At 41.0% G+C, this 24,387-nt stretch overlaps 1 protein-coding gene across 1 annotated transcript in view; it reads right to left on the bottom strand.

Annotated features, from left to right (window-relative positions):
* SHISA9 (shisa family member 9) overlaps positions 1 to 24,387 on the bottom strand; it is a 292,672-nt gene that overhangs the window by 264,612 nt on the left and 3,673 nt on the right. Inside the window, exon 2 of the mRNA XM_032606481.1 lies at positions 17,074 to 17,201. Within this exon, the coding sequence (XP_032462372.1) occupies positions 17,074 to 17,201 (128 nt within the window). The remainder of the gene's footprint in view (positions 1 to 17,073; positions 17,202 to 24,387) is intronic.

Here is a 24,387-nt window from a genome sequence, read left to right as displayed (position 1 = left end):
GGACTAGTGTTCAGTGGAACACCCATTGGAAAGCCCGATGAGAGGGACAGATCAATCACTGGGACACAATATAACAGATGTAAAGCACCTAACACAAGGCCTAGTAGGTGCTCAAAAACTGTAGCTATAATCTATACAGATACACCTCAGAGATACTGCAGGCTCAGTTCCAGACCATTGCAATAAAGCGAATATTGCAATAAACAAGTCGCATAAGTTTTTTGGTTTTCCAGTGCATATAAAAGTTATGTTTACACTAGCCTGTAGTGTATTAAGTGTGCAACAGCATGATGTCTGAAAAAATGTACATACCTTAATTTAAAAATACTTTATTGCTAAAAAATGCTAACCATCATCTAAGCCTTCAGCGAATAGTGATCTTTTTGCTGAAGAATTTGAAATAGTACGAGAATTACCAAAATGTGACACAGAGACACAGAGTGAGCAAATACTGTTGGAAAAATGGCGCTGATAGACTTGCTCAACACAGCGTTGCCACAAACATTCAGTTTGTAAAAATGCAGTATCTGTGAAGCACAATAAAGCAAAACAATCAAATAAGGTATGCCTGTAATTAGTGTCTCACTTTGTTCTCATTCCTGAATAGCATTTCTCCACATTTACGTATATAACTTCTTCCCCTCCCTCACCAGACGCTAGCCCCACTGGTCTTCCTTTAGTTCCACAGATGAACCTTCCTGCCTCAGGACCTTTGCACGTTCTGTTTTTTCTGCCTGCCTTCACTTTCCCCCACACTTCACTTGGATGGTTCCTTCTCATTCATTCTTGGGTTTCTCATGAATTGTTACTTTCTCAGTGATGTTAGCCTTGTTATCCTTTATCCCATCACCTTCCTTGTCTCCTCCCATGCTTTTCACAAGTAGTAACTCTTACACTTTTTTAACCTATTAGATCTGAGAACAGTCTTACTCCACTCATATATAGACTCTAGAGGTCAGAGACCTAGCTGGTTTTCGCTCCATTAGCACAGAGTCTAACTAGATAATGCAAGAGAAATATTTGTTGCATAAATGTGTAATACAGAAGTCATTCCCTATATAAAGGATATTGAACAACGTAATATGCCCCATTTTCAACAGCTGATTTATAAGAATGCAAATGCATTCTTCATGTTGCCCTTTGTTATATCAACTATGATGTTTTTTAAAAAGATCAAAGATATTACTATTAAAATTCAGTCCTGGGTTGACATTCCTATAGCAAATAAAGGAATGCAGTTCTATTATGTACTTTTATGGTGGTATGACTTGACACATGTAAATAGCTTAGAGAACCTAGGAGAATAAAGGGTTGTAATATGCGTCCAACTATCCACTCATGTATTCATTCATTCATTAAACAAAGATATGCTAATCACCTACTATACATCCAAACACCATATGTTAAGCACTACGCACTGAGGCCTTCTCAATCCATCAAGTGGGTTTATACTCCCTCAGTTTATATTACATTTATCTTCCCTCATTTAAAAAATCATTAAGTCCTTTGACTTAAGGGGCTTGAATCAAACGTGTAGCAGAAATAGGAGTGTAAATACATGGCAAACAAGCACTACTCTCCTAGCCGGCTCTCAGAGCAGACATGGCTAATCAATCATAGCACTCATGCTCACTGAGCTTGAATCTAGCTTCAAAATCCCTTTCAACACTCTACCTCCAGTCATCAGTGACAGCACCCAAAAGGAAACCTCTGTGCCTACTCTGGGTGGAAGAAAGGGCTCAGGCTTTGGAGTCAGACTACGTTGTACAATATTTGAATCCATGTATCAGATACATACTGTGCCTACTTACTCCGTCAGATACAGATAATCCCACCCACCATGCAGATTCATTAAGAGAATTAAATGAGATAATATATTTGAAACACCTGACACACAGCAGGTATCCAATAAATGCTAACTATTGATGTTATTACTTTTACCCCAAATAAGCCTCCTAGAGTGTTTCACATACAGTGATGCATAATAAAATAGGCTGGCATGAACGATGACCTGCTGAAGCAACCACAGTGGGATACAAAGATGGAAAAGCAGGCAAAGGGAACCAAGAACGACGTCCTCCCTCCATGCCTTCTACCCACCATGATATATCCCATTTCTTTCCTATACTTTTACTAAAAAGTATCCTGGGAGGCAGGGGATGCTCAGAACATTCCTGATGGAAAATTCAGAGGCTGCATCTTTTGTTCTTGAGTGCTTTTCTTAGCTTGACCCGATTTTGCTCTGGGAGTGAGGATTGTAAGATCCAATGGCACACTGGGGGCATTCTGGAATTCAAATTCAAAGGGTAGGTAAGTAATTGACCTTAACCATAGATAGGCCAGGCTTGCCACTGGAGAACTGCCCAGTTATAGGATATGAAATGAATCCATGGATCTGCTGTGTTGTTTTTTTTTTTTTTGTATCCACCATCTTCTCCCTCTGGATTTTAAGACTCCTTCTTTTTTTTTTTTTCTTTTTTTGGCTGCGTTGGGTCTTTGCTGCTGCACGCGGGCTCTCTCTAGTTGCAGCGAGCAGGGGCTACTCTTTGTTGTGATGCGCAGGCTTCTCATGGCAGTGACTTCTCCTGTTGCACAGCACAGGCTCTAGGCATGCAGGCTTCAGTAGTTGTGGCAAGTGGGTTCAGTAGTTGTGGCTCACAGGCTCAGTAGTCATGGCACACGGGGTAGTTGCTCTGCAGCATGTGGGATCTTCCTGGACCAGGGCTCGAACCCACGTCCCCTGCCTTGGCAGACGGATTTTTAACCACTGCACCACAAGGGAAGTCCCAAAGCTTCCTTTTAAATATAATAATTAAATGTGGAATGTAGCTGTTGGGGATTTAATAGTTTGCTTGGCAATACTTGAAAATCAATATTATAATCCTAAGTAGGTAATTATTAAGGTTACTTGGCATCACCAGAGTTAAGTTTTTTTAATTGTGCACATCAACACAACATAGTCATTTCATAAATATTATACGCGCCCAATTCCCTTCTTAGTTTGCTTTCATGCTAATGAAATTGAGAGCCAAGATGGAGAGGGACATCCTGAGGGGACCTAAGACACAGAGAAGCCCAAAGGAATGAAATGGGAGGAAATGCTATTGAAAAAAATCAATTGTGCTCAAATCGGTGGACGGGAATTTGTGTGACATTTCAAAATTTCCAGGTAATGCTGCCATACCTATTCATGATTTTTTTTAATGTATGTAATTTTTCTTGGCATGTAATTTGGCATTTTCTAAACTTTGATAACCACACTGAAGGTTTAGTCCGTAAGAATAAAACCCTGATGAGTCGACAAGAAAAAGTAAGAATAGCAATTACTTGAGAAAATGTGCTCAGTGTTGTATTTTGACAGCATTCATTCAATAACTTTTTATTGAGCACCTACTATATAGGGAGAGAGCTCCAGGCACTGTGCTAGGCACTGGGAATACAGTAGGAAACAAGACAGAAAAGGTCCCCTGTCTTGTGGAGCTGATCTTTGAGTGGGGAAGATACAAAAGAAACAAGTAAACAAGTTGATGTTTAGGTAGTGATATGAGCTATGATGGAAAGAAAATGGTGATGGTGGTGGGATGGTGGTGGGATTCTGTACGTAGGGTGGGCTACTTTCCATAGGGAGGCTTCCCTAAAGGGATAACAGTTTAGCCAAAACATAAATGATGCAAAGAATGGGGGAAGGCAGAGGGAGAAGCAAAAGGAAAGCCCCTACCTAAGGTGAAAGCAATCCTGGCTCATTTAAATAAGAAAAAAGAGAGCTCACTGTGGTCAAGTGAATGATATAGCACTTGGGCCAGGTTATGTGAGACCAAGTAGGCAAGTGAGGAGTTTAATTGTTATTATTATTGCAATAAAAATGGGCTATAGCAAGCTCAATTGCAGAGTTTTAAGCAGGAAGTGATGTAATGAAGTTCAGGTGAAGACCCACATGTCACTATGGCCCAAATTGCCCAATGGCCAAACACAAGAGCACTAGACCTGGAGTTTGGAGACTGGGGTTCTAGTCCTTGTTCTTCCACTTAACTAGCTTTTTAGCTTAGACTGGTCACAACTAGTTAAAGTGGCTGGGCTTCATTAGTCTATTCACCATGCATTTACTAACTGCCTACTGTGTGTTCAAGTCTAAATGCTGGAAACAGAGATACACAGAAAAGAACACAATCTCAGAACTCGAAGAGCTCACCGTCTGGTAGGATGAAAGTCACAACAGAGTTAGTACATTCCTGGATAAATCTGAGTATTTCTGGCTAACAGGTGATTGTTCTAAGAACTAGATAAGATAACCTAAGTATTGAAAACTGTGGGTAATTTATAAATGGTAGCCTTTGCTTATAGAAATCAGCATCCTTTCCATTGCAAGTGACAGAAACCCAACTCAAGCTGATTAAATTTGAAAGAAATTCATTCTGTTACTGAAAAGCCCATGGCTTCAGGTACAGCTGGATCCAGGAACTCAAAACAGTATCAGAAATAAACTCACTCTCTCCCCCTCTCCATTCTGCCTTTCTTCTCAATGGCTTTATTCCATGGCAGGATCACCCCCTTGTGATGGCAAGGTAGCTTCAAGCAGCTCCAGGTATGCATCCTATCCTCCTAGCAACCCTAGCAGTAAGTGATTTTTCTCTCCAACAGTTTAACAGCAAAATGATGTACCTAGTCATGTTGAAATAAAATGAAATGTTCTAGTTTACATAGAATTAATAATTACATGACTGGAGATTATTTTGTATATATAAAGAGGCCATAATTAATGATAGAAGCAAGATTTCAGTACCATATTATGTGAATATTTTCACAATTATATATATATGATACTCATGTAAATAAAATAATAATGAATACATATTTTAAAGAACAATACCAGGATCTGAAACAAGCCACCTCTAAGCTGATTAGCAGAACAAAAATGTTCATAAGGATAATTTTTTTAAAATATGCTTACACAGTGGTGATCATTTTGTAACGTACAGAAGTGTCAAGTCACTATGTTGTGTATCTGGAACTAACATGGTGTTGTAGATCAATTATACTTCAATGAAAAAAAGAAGAAGCAGGATCAGGTATTGAATCATATTTCTAGCTTTTTTTGTTTTGTTTTGTTTTTTTTGCGGTACGCGGGCCTCTCACTTTTGTGGCCTCTCCCGTTGCGGAGCACAGGCTCCGGACGCACAGGCTCAGGGGCCATGGCTCACGGGCCCAGCCGCTCCGCGACATGTGGGATCCTCCCAGACCGGGGCACGAACCCGTGTCCCCTGCATCGGCAGGCGGACTCTCAACCACTGCGCCACCAGGGAAGCCCCTCTAGTCTTTTGATTTAGGGAAACTACCTCATTTGTATTTTCTTTTGACACAGACAACATTCTCTCATGTCTTTAAGCGTACATTCTTTGTATATATATATGTATAACTGAAATCACTTTGCTGTACAGTAGAAATTAACACAACATTGTAAATCAACTAACTTTAATGAAATAAAAAAATTTTTAAAGTGTATATTCTTGTCTTCACTAATATAATTTTTAACATATTAAACATGCATGTTCTCTCTTTAAAAAAAAAAAACAAAACATGCTTATACAACATCCTTGTCAGCTATTACCAAAGAATTATTTGATTGATGACCTTCCTTGACTTTGAATATATGTACTAAATATTTTTAAACAATGCCTCTGAAGAATGAGGTGCTTTCTCCACTCCTTGTTATTACTCAATAAAGGAAATCAAAAATCACATGCTGCCCTTGCACAACTTCTAATTCATGGGCTTTAGGCAATTCAGTATTTTGTTAAAATGTCAAGAGTATCTGAATATTTCAAAGAGCTTCCTTTGGATAACAGGTAAGGCATCTAACTAAAGAGGCACTGCACCAATAGCTATGAAGTCTATCCCTTCATTTTACATCCTTAAGTCCATTTCCAAGAGCTGCCAAGTATACATGTATTTGTGATCAATAATTGTGTCCTAAATATTCAATGATGTGTTTTTCTGTTTTTTGTTTTTTTTGCTGTACGCAGGCCTCTCACCGCGTGGCCTCTCCGGTCGCGAAGCACAGGCTCCGGACGCGCAGGCTCAGCGGCCACGGCTCACGGGCCCAGCCGCTCCGCGGCATGTGGGATCCTCCCGCAACGGGACACAAACCCGTGTCCCCTGCATCGGCAGGCGGACTCCCAACCACTGCGCTACCAGGGAAGCCCCAATGATGTTTTTTAAACAGTATTAACCTGACAAGTTTCATGGTTGTGTCACTTTAAAAAAAAAAAAAATTTCCCTGGACCTCAGTTTCATTATTTGTAAAATGCAGAGAACGGACTGACTGTAAGCACCATGAAGTCATATATACATATATGCATACGCATATATGACTTGGTGCTCTGTGTCCCTAGCACCAAGCCCCAGTGCCTAGCACATAGTAGGTACAGTGCTCAGTAAATACTCATCCAATGAGCAAACCATTTAAGGGATGATCAGTAATTCCCCAAAATGTAAATCCATGCTCTCATTTTCAACAGACTGGAGGCCAAAAATAATGAGAAAACATAAGGATAGTGGAATGAGTTTTTTGTGAGTTAATTTCATTCGACTTAGGAATTGTATTTTATTTTGAGATCTATTTCTTACCTAAATGTTTGGTATTATCTCATGGTTACTTTTTACATAATTTCCTTTCTTGCAAAATTGAAAGTTAGCACAGTATGTTGGTTCCCCAGTTCTTCTACTTTTTTTTTTTAATTTTTAGTTACCTTTGAAACCAAAAATGTGGTAAACCAAAGGCAAAATGATTCCCAAAGTTCCCTCCAGCTCCAAAATTCTTTGAGATAGACTTTTCTTGCTGGGTGGTTTGAATAACTATAATATTGTACATCCAGGGTATGACTCGGCACCGTGGACAGATCTCAGAGAAGAAGCCCGTCTCCCTGGACGAAGGATTGGATTTCAATGTGTGAAATCCAGGCTCTGCTTAGAGTGCGGCAGTCTTCATGCGAGCACACAACTCCAAGCCTAATACCTAAATTAATGAGTTTAAGTCTCCATTTAATGAAATATTCAGATTATGATTACACTTGGTTTCATTAACTGCATTCTCAGACTAACGTGATCGGATTTCCTTTTCAACTTATAATTAACTTTACTGAGAATCCTTACTGGGATTTTTTTCAGGCGGTTTCCTAAAGCCTTATTGTAAATTATTTTAATATATGTATTATGGTATTAAACTATGTTGCTTAGTTTTATATTGGCCGTTATTTTTAAAAGAAGAAAATATTAAATGCTAATCTCCAAGAACAGCCAGCTGACTTGAACTCAAAGACTGTTCTGAAAAAAATCTGTATTCAACTCTTGAAAGCTCATCCTGAAGTTTTGTTCTTCCCGTGTCAGACATGGCATTTTAATTTTCCTACCAAATGCAGTATGACCCTAACCGAAGAAAATCCTCTTCCCCCCTTTCTATAATTTGTATAAAAGTAATCAGACCTGCAACAGAGAGCTGTACTCTACCACTGATAGTTCTCCCCTCAATCAAAAGCAAGCAAAGTCAGTACATAAAAATGTTCTGCAGGCTTCCCTGGTGGCACAGTGGTTCAGAGTCCACCTGCCGATGCAGGGGACACGGGTTCGTGCCCCGGTCCGGGAAGATCCCACATGCCGCGGAGCGGCTGGGCCCGTGAGCCATGGCCGCTGAGCCTGCGCGTCCGGAGCCTGTGCTCCGCAACGGCAGAGGTCACAACAGTGAGAGGCCCGCGTACTGCAAAAAAAAAAAAATGTTCTGCTACATAAAAATGTTCTTTCTTTCACTCTTTTTTTTTTTTAATAAATTTCTTTGTTTACTTTTTGGCTGCGTGGGGTTTTCATTGCTGGGTGCGGGCTTTCTCTAGCTGTGGTGAGCAGGGGCTACTCTTCGTGGCAGTGCATGGGCTTCTCATTGCGGTGGCTTCTCTTGTTGTGGAGTACAGGCTCTAGGAGCATGGGCTTCAGTAGTTGTGGCACACGGCTTCAGTAGCTGTGGCTCGTGGGCTCTAGAGCGCAGGCTCAGTAGTTGTGGCGCACAGGCTTAGTTGCTCTGCAGTATGTGGGATCTTCCTGGATGAGGGCTCGAACCCGTGTCCCCTGCATTGGCAGGCGGATTCTTAACCACTGTGCCACCAGGGAAGTCCCTCTTTCACTCTGATTCCTGGAAAGTTGTTGGGAAATATTTCTCTCTAAGAGCAAAATACCTATTTCTCAGGAAAATATGTCCCAATCTCCCTTCCCTCCTCCTCAACCCCAAGTGTTTTGAGGAGGCCCCCATTATGCTCCCATAGCATCCTGTACTTACTATCCCTATCGTGCTGCTTTGCAATTACCTGTTTTCTCTTCCATCTCCCCAATTGTATCATAAGATCCAAGAGGATATTTCTTATTTTTGACTCATTCATCCTCATACCTCCAGTTTTCCTAGCACGTTGCCTGACACGTAGCAGAATTTTAATAAATATCAATTCAATGTTGATTGAGGATGTGGAAATATCAATGACAAGAAAGAAACGATTGGCTAATATCTGAGTCCTCTAGGACAGAAATGACGGCTTTATCCAGTTGGTCCATTTTCAAAGATGAGTGTCATTTAATATAGTGATTCTTAGTGAGGATCTATAAATAATGGGGAGAAGGAGAAAAAGAGACATAATCTGTTACATCACCCAGTGCAAGTCCTTGGGAAAGGTATGAGAAAACTCATGAATAGAGTTCATGCCTGAACCCATGTCTCTGGTCTGAACTCCTTACTAAAAATCTCTATGGCCGGGGCTTCCCTGGTGGCGCGGTGGTTGAGAGTCCGCCTGCCAGTGCAGGGGACACGGGTTCGTACCCCGGTCCGGGAAGATCCCACATGCTGCAGAGCAGCTGGGCCCGTGAGCCATGGCCGCTGAGCCTGCGCGTCCGGAGCCTGTGCCCCGCAATGGGAGAGGTCACAACAGTGAGAGGCCCGTGTACCACAAAAAAAAAATCTCTATGGCCTTGGGCAGGTTACTTAAACTCTCTATGCCACAGTTTTCTCATCTATAATATGTAGATGCAGTACCTATTTCAATTATTTCATGGATTGTTGTGAGAAGAAAAATGCATGTATGTGGTAGGAGCAGAACAAGCATTATTCTGTTTCATTTATTCCTTTTTTAATCCACACTGTCAATCACATAGTAGGCATGTTGCATCTTTGAATCCCGATATCTAAACAGAAATGGTCTCCCAAAGGAACTGGATAGGCTTTCCCTAGAATGGAAGGAGCAGAACTTGGCATCTTTTAAACTAAACCAGACACTGTGATAAGCACTTAGGCTTTCTTTACAAATAGTCCTACAGCTGGTTGGAAGCACTTTGGAAAGGCAATGTAGATCCAATTAGGCAATGCCATGTGGCCAGCATTAGTAGCAATTTTTGAAAAGAGCCCAGGAGTTGACTTACAGAAAGTGGTGATTTTTTTTTCTTTTAAGGGCTCTGTTTCTGTTGCCCGTGCATGCACACACATAGACACACACACACACACACACAAATCTCATTTTCTAGGTGGAACTAACTATAAGACATGCTGGGGGCCAGACAGATTCCTACAGGTCTGGTCTGCCAGTGTAAAGAAATATTAAAATCAACACTCCTACCAGAATGGAAGCTCATGTGTTTTAATGAGAATAGAAGAAGAACGTAAGACAGGAACAAATGGCTAAGAATGGGACAGCTGCTCCATCCCAACTATTTCCTTGGGAAGGAATTGACAGTTTCTTCAGTTCTCATTTGCATCAAAAACATTAGTAGTAAAAAAACACACACACACGCACACACACACACACAAATGGGGTTATCAACAGGCACACAGAGTGAAAATATTTTCACCATGAAGACAACTGCACAACAAATTCATACCAACGTGCATCACTGGCCCCTAGCGAACGGACCACCTTAACATTAATGCTTACTCATTCCACAAAAAATAATAGTAACAACCAATGTGTATGTTACCAGGCATCAAGCTAAGTCCTTTAAATGTGTTAATTCATGTAATCTCCACAACAATCTCGTAAGGGAGATGTTATTTTATTCTTTTCATAGAATGGAAAACTGAAGTTTACAGAATTAAATAAATTTTTCCAAGACTGCACAGCTAACAGATGACAGAGCAGACACCCAAGCCAACCATGTCCACCTCCCAAGCCCATATCCCCCAAGCCCTCACTGAACCATCTCAAAGATATATTGTCTAATATCTGATGAGCATCATCACATGTCAGGATCTCATCTATAACACTGAATACTTGAAGAGAAAACCAGAGCTCTTGATCTAAAACCACACAAAGTCAACTCAAGCTATGGCACTGAACCTAAAAATGTTTTTAGTGGATCCAGTATAGATCCACCCCCTAACTCTTATCAGCTCTAAGATTTGCTGACCTGTGTGCCAAAACCATTACAGTCATAGATCTTCAGGTGGAAAGACGATCCTATCCAGTCATTTCAGGAACAACAGTATTGGTAGCTGTCGTTTCTTAGAAGAGAGTTAAAGCCTCATATGAGTTGAAATCGCCAAGTTCCCTCAAAACTCAAAATCCCAAGGGTCCTGCTAATGGGTTCCCCTGGATCTCTTATGGAGCTTGTGCTAGGCATTCATTCATACATGCATGTATCCCTTCATTTAACAAACATCCATTGAACACTGTGTAGTTACTAGGCACTGGAGGTACAGGGGAGAGTAAGACAAATGTAAACCCTGCCCCTGCCCCAAGGAAGCTTAAAACAGCAATCTCCACCCTGCTACTCAAACACAGCCTTCTTGGAGACCTAGTCCCACTACAGTCCTGAGAAGAAGACCAAGACACTCTCCATCACACCCAACTGATTAATCTGGGGTCAGAGAGCTGATCCAGGGAAGCCAGGCCATTGGTTGGTCAGAAACCAATCCCTTTTTCTCTCTCTGGATAAAATGAACTAAAAGACACAGTGATTGAGCACATTAAGGACAGAAACGATAGTGATGTTTTACCCACTCCACCTCCTGAAGTCCCTGAGGTGTCTTGATTCCTACCCTTCCAGAGCCTGGTTATTCACCAGAAGATAACCCAAGTGCATCCATTAAAGTTCAGGCTATGGAATCAGATAGACCTGGGCTTGAATCCTGGCTCCTCTGTATATTAGCTAAGATATCATGGACAAGCTCTTTAACCTTTAATTTTATTAGGGATATTTTCAAATATACACAAAGATAGAGAGAATAATGAATCCCCATGTATTTGGTCACCCAGCTATAATAACAATACTTTTCCCATTTTGTTTCATCTATCAACCCCCACAAAATGAAACCTCTTCCATAGGCTTTTTCATTTATCAGACAAAAATTTATGGAGCTGCTGCCATGAGCCAGCCCAGTTCCTGCTGTGGGGAGTACAGTTGTGACAATACAAAGCATTTGCTCTCGTGGAGTTTACAACTTTGGAGAATACAAAACTTATGAAGAGAATAATGGGAAAATGGGGAACAGTAGGTGATTTGGGGGCCAAAAAGGTAGACAAGGAAGTCCTCTCTAATGAAGTGGCAATAGGGGTAAGAGATGAGATGGAAAAGGCCTGGGAGCCCTTGCTCTAGGCAGGAAGCACAGCATGTGCAAAGGCCCTGAGGCAAGAATGAGCCTAGGCAGTTTGAGGGTTGCTTTGCATATGAAAGGAGCTAATATATTCAAAGCATTTAGCACAATGCCTCCAGTTAGGAAGGGCTCAATAAATATTTGTTATTATCCCTAAGGGAGGACTCATCACAAGACAGTACATTGGAGAGCATTTTGGAAACAGCTCTTACCTGGAATGACAACTGCTCTTTAGGTTCACTTAACATATCCTTTCTTCCCCCTTCAGCAAACATCTGTACCACAAGGAGAGGTAATGTATAGTGTGGTGGTTAAAAACACAGACCTTGCGAAGTGACTGGCCCCATTTAAATCCCAGCTCTACTACTTAGTAACTCTACGGACTTTGGACAAGCCACTTAACCTCTCTGACTTCAGTTTATCCGTCCTTATGATGGGGAAAATAATAGTACCAACCCAATAAGTTCTGTAGGATTCAATGTGGTAGGGGTTTAGAATGCTGTCTGCTCAGTCTACTGTTACTATTACACTATCTCACATATTTCTTTTGTATCTGTATTTATCTTTTTGCCTGCCCTGCTTAGGAAATTACCCCCAAATTTATTTTTTACTTATTTGTTTATTTATTTTTTATTTTACTTATTTTTTATTGAACTATAGTTGATTTACAGTGTCAATGTTAGTTTCAGGTGTACAGCACAGTAATTCAGACCTTTTCCCTTATACGTTACCACAAAATATTGAGGAAACTTCCCTGTGCTATACAGTAGGTCCTTGTTGGTAATTCCTCCAGTTTTTAAAAAGTATTTGGGAATATTCCTTCCAGTATCTCCAAAAGTCGAGTATGGGACATCCCGGGTGCCTTGGTAAAATATGGACAAATGAATGGAAATCCATTTGGCCCTAGGTATGAGCTGTACAACCTCTTCAGAAACTAAATCGTGGATTTGCTTTTCATCTGATTACTTGTAAAGCCACTTGGGAATGGTCCTGGGGGAGGAGAGGGTGTGAGTAGAAGCTGGAATAAGAATCTGGTCTTTCTGATGGACTCTGTGTCCTGAAATATCAAGTTAGCATTTCTCTGGAGTTTGGGGTGAGATCTCACTTGCTCAGATTATGCCGTGAAATAAATACTGTAACACTAACCCCATTCCAAAGTGGGGTTGCATGTTTGTATGGAATGTGAGGGTCCTTTGTCCCGTGAGTATATGTGAGAGCACAGTCAGGACAGCAACTGGTTCCATTCGAACAGTGAGCAGGTGAATAATTTAACATGGATGTTTTCATAGACACTGGGAGACACTTTTTATATTGTGGCAATAAAGGTTTTGTAATTGCCGCTGACTTATTCAGTGTTGATTCCAGCCTTCACCACATCATTAACCAATATTGCACAACCAAAATTCTACTATCAAGTTGGCTATACTACTATAATGTAGTGTCCTGGATTGGATCCTGGAACAGAAAAGGGACATTAGGGAAGAAACTAGTGAAATTCAAACAATATCTACCGTTTAGCTAAAAATAACATACTGATGTTGATTTCTTAGTTTTGACCATACTATAGTCAAGTAAGATGTTAAAATCAAAGTGGCTGAGGAATATACAGAACTCTGTGTGCTATCTTTGCCACTTTTCTATAAATATACAATTATTCCCAAATTAAAATTTTATTTCCAAAAAAAAGTGTGCTTTTAACACAAACAAGTTGAGAAACAGTGATCCAGGTGATATGGTGTCCCCACAGCCCCTCATTCACGTCTCCCATTCTTAACACTAGGGACTTCCCTGGCGGTCCAGCGGTTAGGACTCTGCACTTCCACTGTGGGGGGCGTAGGTTCGATCCCTGGTCAGGGAACTAAGATCCTACAAGCCGCCGGCGCAGCCAAAAATGAAAAGAAAAGAAGAAAAAAAAAGGTTCATCCCGTTCTTAACACCAAAGGGAGCCTACATTTACCCTGGACTCTCAAAAGGGATGGGAGGTGTCATTGGCAGGCAGGGAGGCTGGGGTCGGGGAGACAGCACATTCACAGCACTTGAGAACAAAATGTGCCTTCAAAAGCAAACTGTAATTACACAGAAGCCTAGGAGCCTTTGCAGAAAACCACTATCTCATCTGAATCTACATCCTGTTAATCAAAGAGGTCCAAGACCTTTTGATTATCAGACTAAATATTTTTAGGCAGTATCACTGAATGCCTGGAAAGACCCTTCAGCATCTGCTGAAGAAAAATCCATCTTCAAATAAAAAAGCCAAGTCCTGCATATCACCGGAAAAATCAGCTTCACAAAACTGATAAAGGTTGGCAAAAAATTTCCCCATATGGAAGCCCTCTGCCCCCTATTTGCCTTCACCCTAGTCCTTCTCCACTCCCCTCCTTCCAAATATCCAGATTTCCAGACTGACTGTTGATTCTCTTAGCATTTTAACAAAGCATAAGGGAACGATCATAAAGTGATCTAGCTTTAGTATCAAGAGGAGGAGAGATAAATATATGGAGATGATTATTCTCTTAAAGCAATGTCAAGTGAGTAATTGCACAGAGATGAAAATAACATTTAAGTTGGGCCTATCGAATTTCCAGTCAAATCTGGCAACTTGAATGTTTAGTGAAGAACACCCTAAAAATGGCACGATGTGTCCCTTCTTGTTGTATCACAAGTAGATGCATCTTTCATTCCGTTTTTTGTAATGGTAAATCTTTGTAGCTCCCACAATGTCCAGAAAAGGGTTTTATATTCAATAGGTGCATGCTAATTCTGGTACCAAGATCTGGTCCTACTTTCTGGTTATTAGACAGAATTCCTTCTCTCCTAGTTCTCTACTGGTCAGAGTGGGCTCTGGTGACGGTTTGGCTTCTTGAACATTTAATAACTGATAAATATCAGTTATCTAGTCCTATCTTCTCAATGAACTTCCCAAATCATTCTTTGTTCTGAACATGCAAATTTTTCCCACATGTCTACAATATATAAAGAGCTCCTGTAAGTCAACAAAAGACAAACATGTAATTACAAGGAAACACAATCACTACCAACTACTGAATTAACTTGTTATATCAATTAAACTTATTAATGTAAATCTGTGGAAAGGCTATATGCTTCCTATTTTCAGATAGTCCCAAAAACACTTGGAAATAAGGATTGAACCAACCTAGCAAAATTATATGAAATTAATATTTGTGGTAATTCTTATGAGAATGCAGTGTTTGTGACATAACACCTGGAATTCTCCCCTGTAGTTTGCCAGGAATGCTCTGGTGTAATTCTACCCAGTAAAATATTACAAGACACATTTTTTTTCTTAGTATAAAAAGACCATTGATTACTGAAACACAAATATAGACTAAAAGCAAGAATCATAAATAAACCAAGTTAGCCTGTCACAGGAGACTATTGAATTGCTCAGTACCTAGACACCCATCTCTGAACAGTAATTTATTCTCAGTACAACTTTAAACAAAAATTCCTTACTAAAGGGACTTCCCTGGTGGCACAGTGGTTAAGACTACACGCTCCCAATGCAGGTGGCCTGGGTTTGATCCCTGGTTGGGGAACTAGATCCCACATGCATGCCCCAACTAAGAGTTCGCATGCCACAACTAAGGAGACCACCTGCTGCAGCTAAGACCCAACACAACCAAAAAGATAAATATATATTTTTTTAATTCCTTACTAAAGCAAGATTCATTAATGTCGCCTGCCCTTTTTGCCTGATGGAATGGTGAAATTTGAGTGCCTTCAATGATTTTGTTATTCCACTCAAGTGCTGATTCAAAATCATCCTAAAAATTGAAACTTCAAATGAGAAACTTTCAACGGCTGCCTTTTATAGCCAGGGACTCAACACTATTTCCGCTTTCTCTACTTCATGGTCACAATCACTCACTTATGATGTTTGGGACTCACATACACCTAGGTTCAACTTATTTCCCAGTGCATTCCGAAGGAGAATGTGCTCATTTCCATCAAAACCAGAATTGGATATGACTGCCATATCAGAGTTGGCGCAATTTACCATATCTTTCAGGGCTGTGCGATTTGGTCATAAAACTTCCAATGGCTGGTGTATTTTGCTCTAAAATGTGGCTATTTCTCATATCATTTTATGGTCCAGTTCACAAATAAATAATGTCAGATTATTTAATATAATGAAACCTAAGACCTACTTAGTAACCCATTTTCAAACCATGTACAGATTGACTTTGCCAACATACAGCAACATTTCCAAGGCCATGAACAACTGTCACCATGCAGAATCAGAGAATTTTCATCACCTATGTCAAATTCCACAGGCTTATTCCTCTACCCGTTGAGCATGAAAATTTGCAACCAGTCCAAAAGTATGATTCAGCAAATAAAACACCAATGCCGCTCCTCGTGCAGCTTTAGCAAAGGCGACCCAGACTAGAAAAATGTGCACTGCCAGAAATGTTTCTGTTTTTAAGAACCTCCAGCCACAACTGAATGCATCCTTTAAATTGTCTGGCTTTTGTTATTGTAAACCAACCCCTCCACATTACTTTAATGTGGTGGTTACTTGAAACATAATTGCTAGGAGTAACCACGGTAGTACACTACCGTCAAAAACAAAACCATTTTGTTTTCCCCACTCCCTGTTCTCAGTGCACCAGCTCCATAATGTATGTTGTATATACAGATCTTTGAAAGGAAAGAAAATCTTTGGGACCATACTAAGATCCCCAACTATGCTCCATCAGCTAAAGAATACCTATTGAAACACAATAGCAAATGCAGCTTTTTTTTTCCTGGAAGAACAATGGAACAATTTGCTACTCTTGAATCACACATACACACCCACCCCAAACCAACATAACCACAACTCAAAACTCCAGACACATGCACACACGCACACACATACACACACAAAGAGTTTGTGGATTATATTTACGAAACTCTAGTTTTATGAAAAATAAATCTAGTTCTTCTGAACCAGTATCTGTTAACTGAAAGCAGCATGAAACCTAAAAGACACAACTGGTCTACCTCAGGAGGGTGACAGATAAGCAAATGAACCATTGGTTAACAGATTACCCAATCAAGATGAACCAACAAAATGGGTTATTGGCTAACAGATTTACTATCTAAGATGAACCAACCAAGTAATTCATTGGTTAACTAGGTACCCAACCATGATGAACCCACCAAGAGGGCCATTAGTTAACAGATCAACCAAGATGAACCACCCAAGTGGTTCTGCTAATAGAAGAACCAAACATGAGAAATTCACCAAGTGGGCCACTCTTTAACAGAGAAACAAACCAAGTGAAATCTGAGGATGCCAAACACAGTTTGATCCAGAAGAGATAAAATAAAACTTCTTATTCAACAAATAGAAGCTCTTCATGGACCCAAACATACACCATGAAATCTGGGGTGGTGTGACCACCACTTGGGTCACCACACAGGACTGGAATGGATCGCACAGCTGTACTTACGAAGATTATTTATGGGGGTTCTGGTATCCATGTTCTCATAATGCTGGACATGGACCACGATGTTGAGATCTCTCTCCATGTGGTCAGTGTTGCAGTGGCCCTGTGGCCTCATGACATCTGCAAGGGCCCTGAAAGAAGAGAAAATTTAAATCTGTTCATTCAAAACAATGATTGGCACATACTTGGGCCTATGAACAAAAGACAAGACCCCTTCCTCCATGGAGCTGCCATTCTACTGAGGGGCAGAGGGGAAAAAAAGACATTAGTAAGATCACTGCAATTAGAGATTACATAAGGACCTCACGCAGAACGGTTCACATGCCTCTCACAATAGTGATGTAATAGCAGTGTTACCTACTTTATAGAGGTGTTGAGAGGATTAAATGATGAATATATGTAATATGTCTGCACCCCACAAGTTTAGTTCCCCTTTATGACTAACCCTAGATACCAACACTTCATGTACAGCAATGGCCCACTATTCCTAACAATAAGTAACATTTACTGAGTACTTACCGTAAGCCAGGCACTATACTAGTCACGTTACATACTTTAATTCAACTAAGCAGCATGTAAACATCTTATGAGGATTATTACTCTATGTTTGCAGATGAGTAAACAAAGACTCAGAGAGGTGAATTGATTCCATTTACATGAAATGTTCAGAATAGGCAAATCCAGAGACAAAGCAGATTAGTGGTTGCCAGGGGCTGGGGGTGTGGGAGGGGAAATAGGAAGTGACTGCTAATGAGTGAAGGGTTTTTTTTTAGGATGATGAAAATGTTCTAGAATTAGACAGTGGTGATGGTTGCTCAACTTTCTGAATATACTAAAAAACACTGAATTGTACACTTTTTAATATTTTTTAATATTTATTTATTTGGCTGCGCCAGGTTTTAGTGGCGGCACGAGGGATCTTCATTGCAGCATGCGGGATCTAGTTCCCTGACTAGGTATCAAACCCAGGCCCTCTGCATTGGGAGAGTGAAGTCTTAACCACTGGACAACCAGGGAAGTCCCTGTACACTTTTTTTTTTAATCCTAAATATACTGAGATGGAGTGGTCTGGAAAAGCCTTTCTGAGGAGGTGATATTTGGGTACAGCCCTGAGCAGTAGAAGGAGTTGGTCACATAAAGACGATGAAAGAACATTCTGGGCAGAGGGGCAGCAAGTGCAAAGGTCCTGAGGCAGGAAAGAGTTCAGGTATCTGAGGGACAAGCAAGAAGGCCAATAAAGCTGGATTATGGCAAACAAGGGGGGATAATGTTACAGGGTGTGGATTATCCATTCTCCAAAACAAAAAAATGCCCAAGTTAACTCAGCTAATCAGTGGAGGGACTAAGATACAAATCTGAGTGTCTTTGAAATCAGAGCCCAGGCTCCTTCCTACTCTGTGCAGTAAGCAAGGCCTGAAACTCAAAGGGGCTGCAGGGAAGGAATGTTTGAAACGTAGAATAGATGCCTCCCAAACCTAATTTGCCTTTTTTCACTTTTAAACAGGCTCTTTATATGAACTTCAGGGGATCTCTGAACTCCTCTGGAATTGAATGGAAATTTTATTTGTGCGTTTTTCTTGAAGAAGAAGCCATAGATCTCAACAGATTCTCTAAGGAGTCTCTCCAAAATTCTAGAATATTCGGACTTTCAAGAGGACAGCAAAGTAAATATTCAGGATGTCTATCCATGAACTCGGTCAGCACTGCCATCGGCAGATTCCCTGGGCTTCTTCTGAGTGCCAAAATTCATGAAATTCACCTAAAAGCCAAGCCATACTTTTTCCAAGGCAGCCCTTCCCAGAGCATGCAGTGAAGACAGGGATTCTTAGAGCCTGCACATCCTGGACAAGGAGTCTTCAAGATGTGGTCCATTCACTCAGGGACTGCCTAAAATAATTTAGCATGGGGGAAGGAAACATGAGAACTTCTGTGTATGGTCTTTAGTCACTAAGAATAAGAAATAAATTTAGTATGTGAATTGATGCCGGAGCCCTCATTTGGAATATCCATGTCAGATGGTGAGAATCTGGAGTCTTGGACCAAGGAGGGTGGCTAGCAGTGGCACCATCATTAGGCTGCATCACCTGTATTGCAGTTATGTGCACCCCTAAAGCGGATGTGCAGGCAAAGTATCTAGTTTTACTAGGCTAACCATCACTACGTGGACATGGGGCTTAAAAATGTCCCCCATAACAAAACCACAGCTTGGAGATAATACTGATGACACAAGCACAGGAAAAGGACAGATTGGACTCTCCCCTCCTCTTCAACAGCTTCTCACAAGGTTAAAACAATGATGGCCTATTCAGATCAAAATGAAGTCAGCCAAAAATAATCAAAGCTCTCAGGAAAACTATTCAAACTATGGATTTATTTATGAATGATGAGCTTCATCCTCAACACACATTAGGCTTTGAGAGATGAGCTAATGATTGCACGAAGTCAGCACCATTGGCAACAAATTGTAAATATTTATTTCACCTTCAGCTCACTTTAATATTTCTGTTCTTATGTATGCTTTATAGTGTATCTAAACAACAAGGCCCTATTGTATAGCACAGGGAACTATATTCAATATCCTGTGATAAGCCATAATGGAAAAGAATATGAAAAAGTATATATATATAAAACTGAATCACTTTGCTGTACAGCAGAAATTAACACATTGTAAATCAACTATCCTTCAATAAAACTTTAAAAAATAATAAATGCTACAGTGTACATAATAATTTTTGTTTCTATGTGCACATATTGGGGTGTATGCTAAAAAAAATGTTACAATTAGGGATGTGTTTTAAAAAATTAGTGAATTAGTGGAAAGAACCAACTATGTACTACAAGCCAAACAAATGCCCAAGGAATTGGTATTTATGTGTGGCACATACTTCGGGTGCTTCTCAAACTCGAACGTGCATTCAGATTACCTTCGCGGTCTTGTTAAGATGCAGATTCTGATTCAAGGTGTCTGAGGCAGGGCCTGAGATTCTGCTCAAGCTCCCAGGTGATGGAGATGCTGCTGGTCCACAGGCCACAATCTGAATAGCAAGATCCTAAAGGTAATGTCATGGTAAATTTTATGTGTCAACTTGGCTGAAGAGAACAAAGATTTTGTCAAACATTATTCTGGATGCATCTGAGAGGGTGTTTTTGGATGAGATTAACATTTAGATTGATAGACTGAGGAAAGCAGATTGCCCTCCATGGGGTGGGCCTCATCTGATCAGTTGAAGGCTAGAATAGAACAAAAGGCTGACCCTCCCCCAAGTAAGAGAGAATTTCCCTGCCTGATGGCCTTCAAACTGGGACGTCAGCTCTTCATGTTTCTACGGTGACCTACAGGCTTTCAGACTCAAACTGGGACCTTGACTCTGCAGATTTTGGACCTCCCAGCTTCAATTAACATGTGTGGCAATTCTGCATAAAGCTCTTCATAGATAGATAGATGACACATAGATAGATAGATGCTAGATAAATAGATAGATCTCCTAGAGGTTCTGTTTCTCTGGAGTACCCTAACTAACACAGGCACCTTATTGAAGAAACTACACTTTTCCTTGATATCCCTTAACCCAGCTCCAAATTGTTATGTTAAAACATTGCCGTTTTTGAGGTTGAAGATGATGGAATATTGGCAATTTCATAAGGTTCAACTTAGTATCACTTCACTTGTATATTTATTTGTACATTACCTGTCTCCTGCCATTTGACCATGAGCTCTGTGCCTGCACTCTGCTGCATTCTCAGAGCTCTCTGCACAGGGCTGGGTATACCATAGGTACTCAATAAAAACCTATTGAATGAATATATCAATGAGCAAATGAATGACTGAATGAGGAGATACCTTATGTCATATAAACCAGGATGTCAGGAATCAGAACTCCTATGTGCCAGGTACCGTACTAGGACGCAGGTGACAGATGGGGAAGAGACTGTTAGCATCCCTGCACTCCTTAATGTGAAAGATAACAGAAGGAGACAGATAATAAACTAGTAAACTAGTACATTATTAAGTTCATTTTAGACTGTAATGTGAAATGAAGCAAATAACATTGAGTGATGGGCTGGAGGGGGCGAGGAAGGGGGCGTTAGTAAGTAAGCCTGTGGGGTCAGGGACAGCATCTCAGACAGGTGACATTGAGCTGAGACTTGAATGCAGAGGAGGGGCCAGCCAGAGAATTTGAGGCAAAACAACACAACTCCAAAGCAGCAATGAGCGTGGCATAGCTGAGGAACAAAAAGAAAAGGCTGCATCCCTTTTCTTTCCAATTACAGAGAGCAAATAAAAGACCCCAGCATTACCGAACAGAGCTCAGAGTTCCAGCATCTTGCTTCATAGCCTCCAGGGGTTCCAAGGTCTAAACTATGTCCTGACTTTTAAACACTTGAATGGGATTCCTGAGAATTTCCTCTTTTACCAGAAGCATCATTTATTTTTCAAGGATCTAAGGGCAATGGGCACCAGGTACCTTTCTGGAGTAGTGGTTATACAGGTGTAGACATTTGTCCAAGCTCATCAAACTGTACAGATAATGTGTGTGCATTTTATTGTGTAAATTAGACCCCAATAAAGTGGATTTTTTTAACATCTTTATTGGAGTATAACTGCTTTGCAATGTTGTTAAAGTTGATTTTTCAAATGTAAGGACTCAGTACCCAAAGAGAAGCAAACATATTCTGCAAAGAAAAATAATTTAGACTTTTCCATGGCCAACAGTATATGCATTCATGGGCTTCTCCAGCCTGAGGAGCTGGTGGAAGCCACGAGATAACCATAAATGTGTAAGAAAAAGGGGAGGTGGAAGGGAAGCTGGAATAAGAAAGAAAAGGCAAGGGAAGAAGGGACATATATCACTTGATGCCATTTCTTTGCAAGAGACTCCAACACTTGCGAAGCATGTTTGAAAAACACACAGGACATTGTGCTACATAATTTGCCACTTGGATTTCAGATTCTGTTTGAAGGTGGACAAAATAATGACATGTGTTCCCTACTGGCTTCGAGTGTAGAGAGCTTCCTGCCCCAAGGTCATTTCTTACCGATGCCTTTGCCAAGGGGCTGGCCCTGCCAGGGGCAGATGCAGAAAACATGCCTAGTCTTGATCTGACAGTGGCTCCGTGAACTGGCCCTGATGTGTGCACTGTTATTTGCAGGGCATCGAGCACCTCTCTGTGATCTGCAAAGACTGAAGTCCTGCATCTCAGTGATCCAAGGCAGTACAGCCTAGTAGTCAAGGATCCGTGCTACAGCCTCAGACTGTCTGGGCCTGAAGTCCAACTCCTCCACTCACTAGGGGCTTGTGTATCCTCTTGGAAAGCAATCTGTGCCTCTGTGAAAGGCAGACTGTCATAAGTCAGACCTCCTTGTGGTGGGACATGAAATTAAATGAGAATTTACACACAAGCTTATGGCAAAATAGTAAAACCAGCAAGTGTTCTTCAATATCACCCAGGCCAACTCTTTGCAATGCATCTAATGTTGTCATACATGGATCGTCTCTCCTATTGTGAACCTGCCACTCCTTCTGCTAAAATTAAATGCAAGCCCAGAGAGGTTATAAGACTTGGCCAATGTCACACAGCTAAACAGTCATAGCAGAGCAAGGGCTAGACACAGAGTTCCAGACTACAACTTCACCCACTTCGGTAGATAAGGGTTAGAAAATTCCAGTAATAAGGATGATGATAAAGGGCAATAGTCACTGAGCAGTGACCATATGGCAGGTCCTGCTCTAAGAGCTTTCTAAGCCCAGTCTCAGTGAATCCTCACAAAGCCTATGCTATAGGGACCCTCATCATCCCATTTTGTAGGCAAGAACCTGGGAATCAGAGAAGTGATGTAAATTTCCCAGAGTCACACAGCTATTAAGTGGCTGAGCTGGGACTGAATCTGGAGCCATCTGACTTGAGCCCATTTCTGTTAAGATCAGCCTGATGACCTCTCTGGGGACTGCAGGTAACATAACTGAGTGAATGGGGCTGGGGGGGGGGGGGTTGGGGGGGGCGGTGGCTGGAGATTAAACCTAAGAGGGTCCTAAAGGGAACAGTTGCTGTTTGAATATGCAGGTCCAATATTACCAGACCTATCGATTTCTCAAGAGGAATCAGAAATCTGGATTTCTGTGTGAAATCTCTCAGTTTTTAAATGTTGGCAATTGGTTCTAAGCTGGTTTTAAAACACCATACTTAATAGAGACTAAAGAGATTTCACAGCCAAAGGCAGTGAGCTTCGACTGGATCCTGGTTTGAGAAACCAAGCTCTAAAAGACATTTCTGGTACATGACTGGGAAAACAGTAATACAGTTGGCTATTTGATGATGTTACAGAATTTTTGTTCTTTTTCTTGGGTGTGATACTGGAATTGTGTTATGTGGGAGAATGTCCTTGTTCTTAGGAGATCCACACTGAAGTATTCAAAGATGAAGCGTCATGTATGCAACTCATTTTCAACTGCTTCAGCCAAAAAACAAAGGAAAAAAAGAGAGGAAGGGAGGGAAGGAGAAAAGAAGGAAAAAAGGAAGGGAGGAAAGAAGGAAGAGAGAGATAGCAAACAGGACAAAATACTCATAATTGTTCAATCTAAATTGGTAGCTCTTAACTGGGAGTGATTTTGCCCCTGGATGACTTTTGGCAACACCTGAGGATGTTTTTAATTGTCCCGAATGAAGCGTGGGGTGGGTGCTACCTGCACCTAGTGGGTAGAGTCCAGGGCTGCTGCAATGCTCAGGACAGCGCCCATAGCAAAGAATTATCCAGCTCCGAATGTCAACAGTGTCAAGGGGAAGAAACCCTGCTCTAGATGAAAGATATACTGGACTTTGTGTTTATTCTTTTTGCAAGTTTTTTGTATGTTTAAAATGTTTCACAATAACAAATTGAGGAAAACTTAAAAATAAGAATACATAAATAGAAATACCTTGCAGGCCAAACAAAACAGGTCTGCATGGTTTGGTACCCATAGCTGGCCACCATTTGCAGTCACTTCTTCCAATAAATTGTGCTTGAATGTGGCAGCTGTTACAGCTGCTGAATGAGCATCTGTACAGTTCTCCCAACATCACAAGCAAGGTCCATGCACGCTCCTGGAACTGCTGTCTTTCCCCTTTTTCAGTCCTAATCAGCCCAAAGGGAAGCATGGGATGTGCCCAGGACTCTCAGCCTAGAAACTGACCTCCTCAAACACAAGCACACTGGTCATCAATACCAGTCAGGGTGTGACGTGGGAGCAGCACGTGCTGTTAAGTCTTTGAGGAGAAGATACTTTCGGATGAGGTAAGAACATCCCAGTGACCTAGCAGCTGCAGACAAAGTAAATGAAG

Source organism: Phocoena sinus, chromosome 15, assembly GCF_008692025.1.
Source record: "Phocoena sinus isolate mPhoSin1 chromosome 15, mPhoSin1.pri, whole genome shotgun sequence".
NCBI classification, from domain to species: Eukaryota; Metazoa; Chordata; class Mammalia; order Artiodactyla; family Phocoenidae; genus Phocoena; species Phocoena sinus.
Note: the sequence above shows the minus strand (reverse complement) of the source record. Positions and strands in the feature narration are given on the sequence as shown.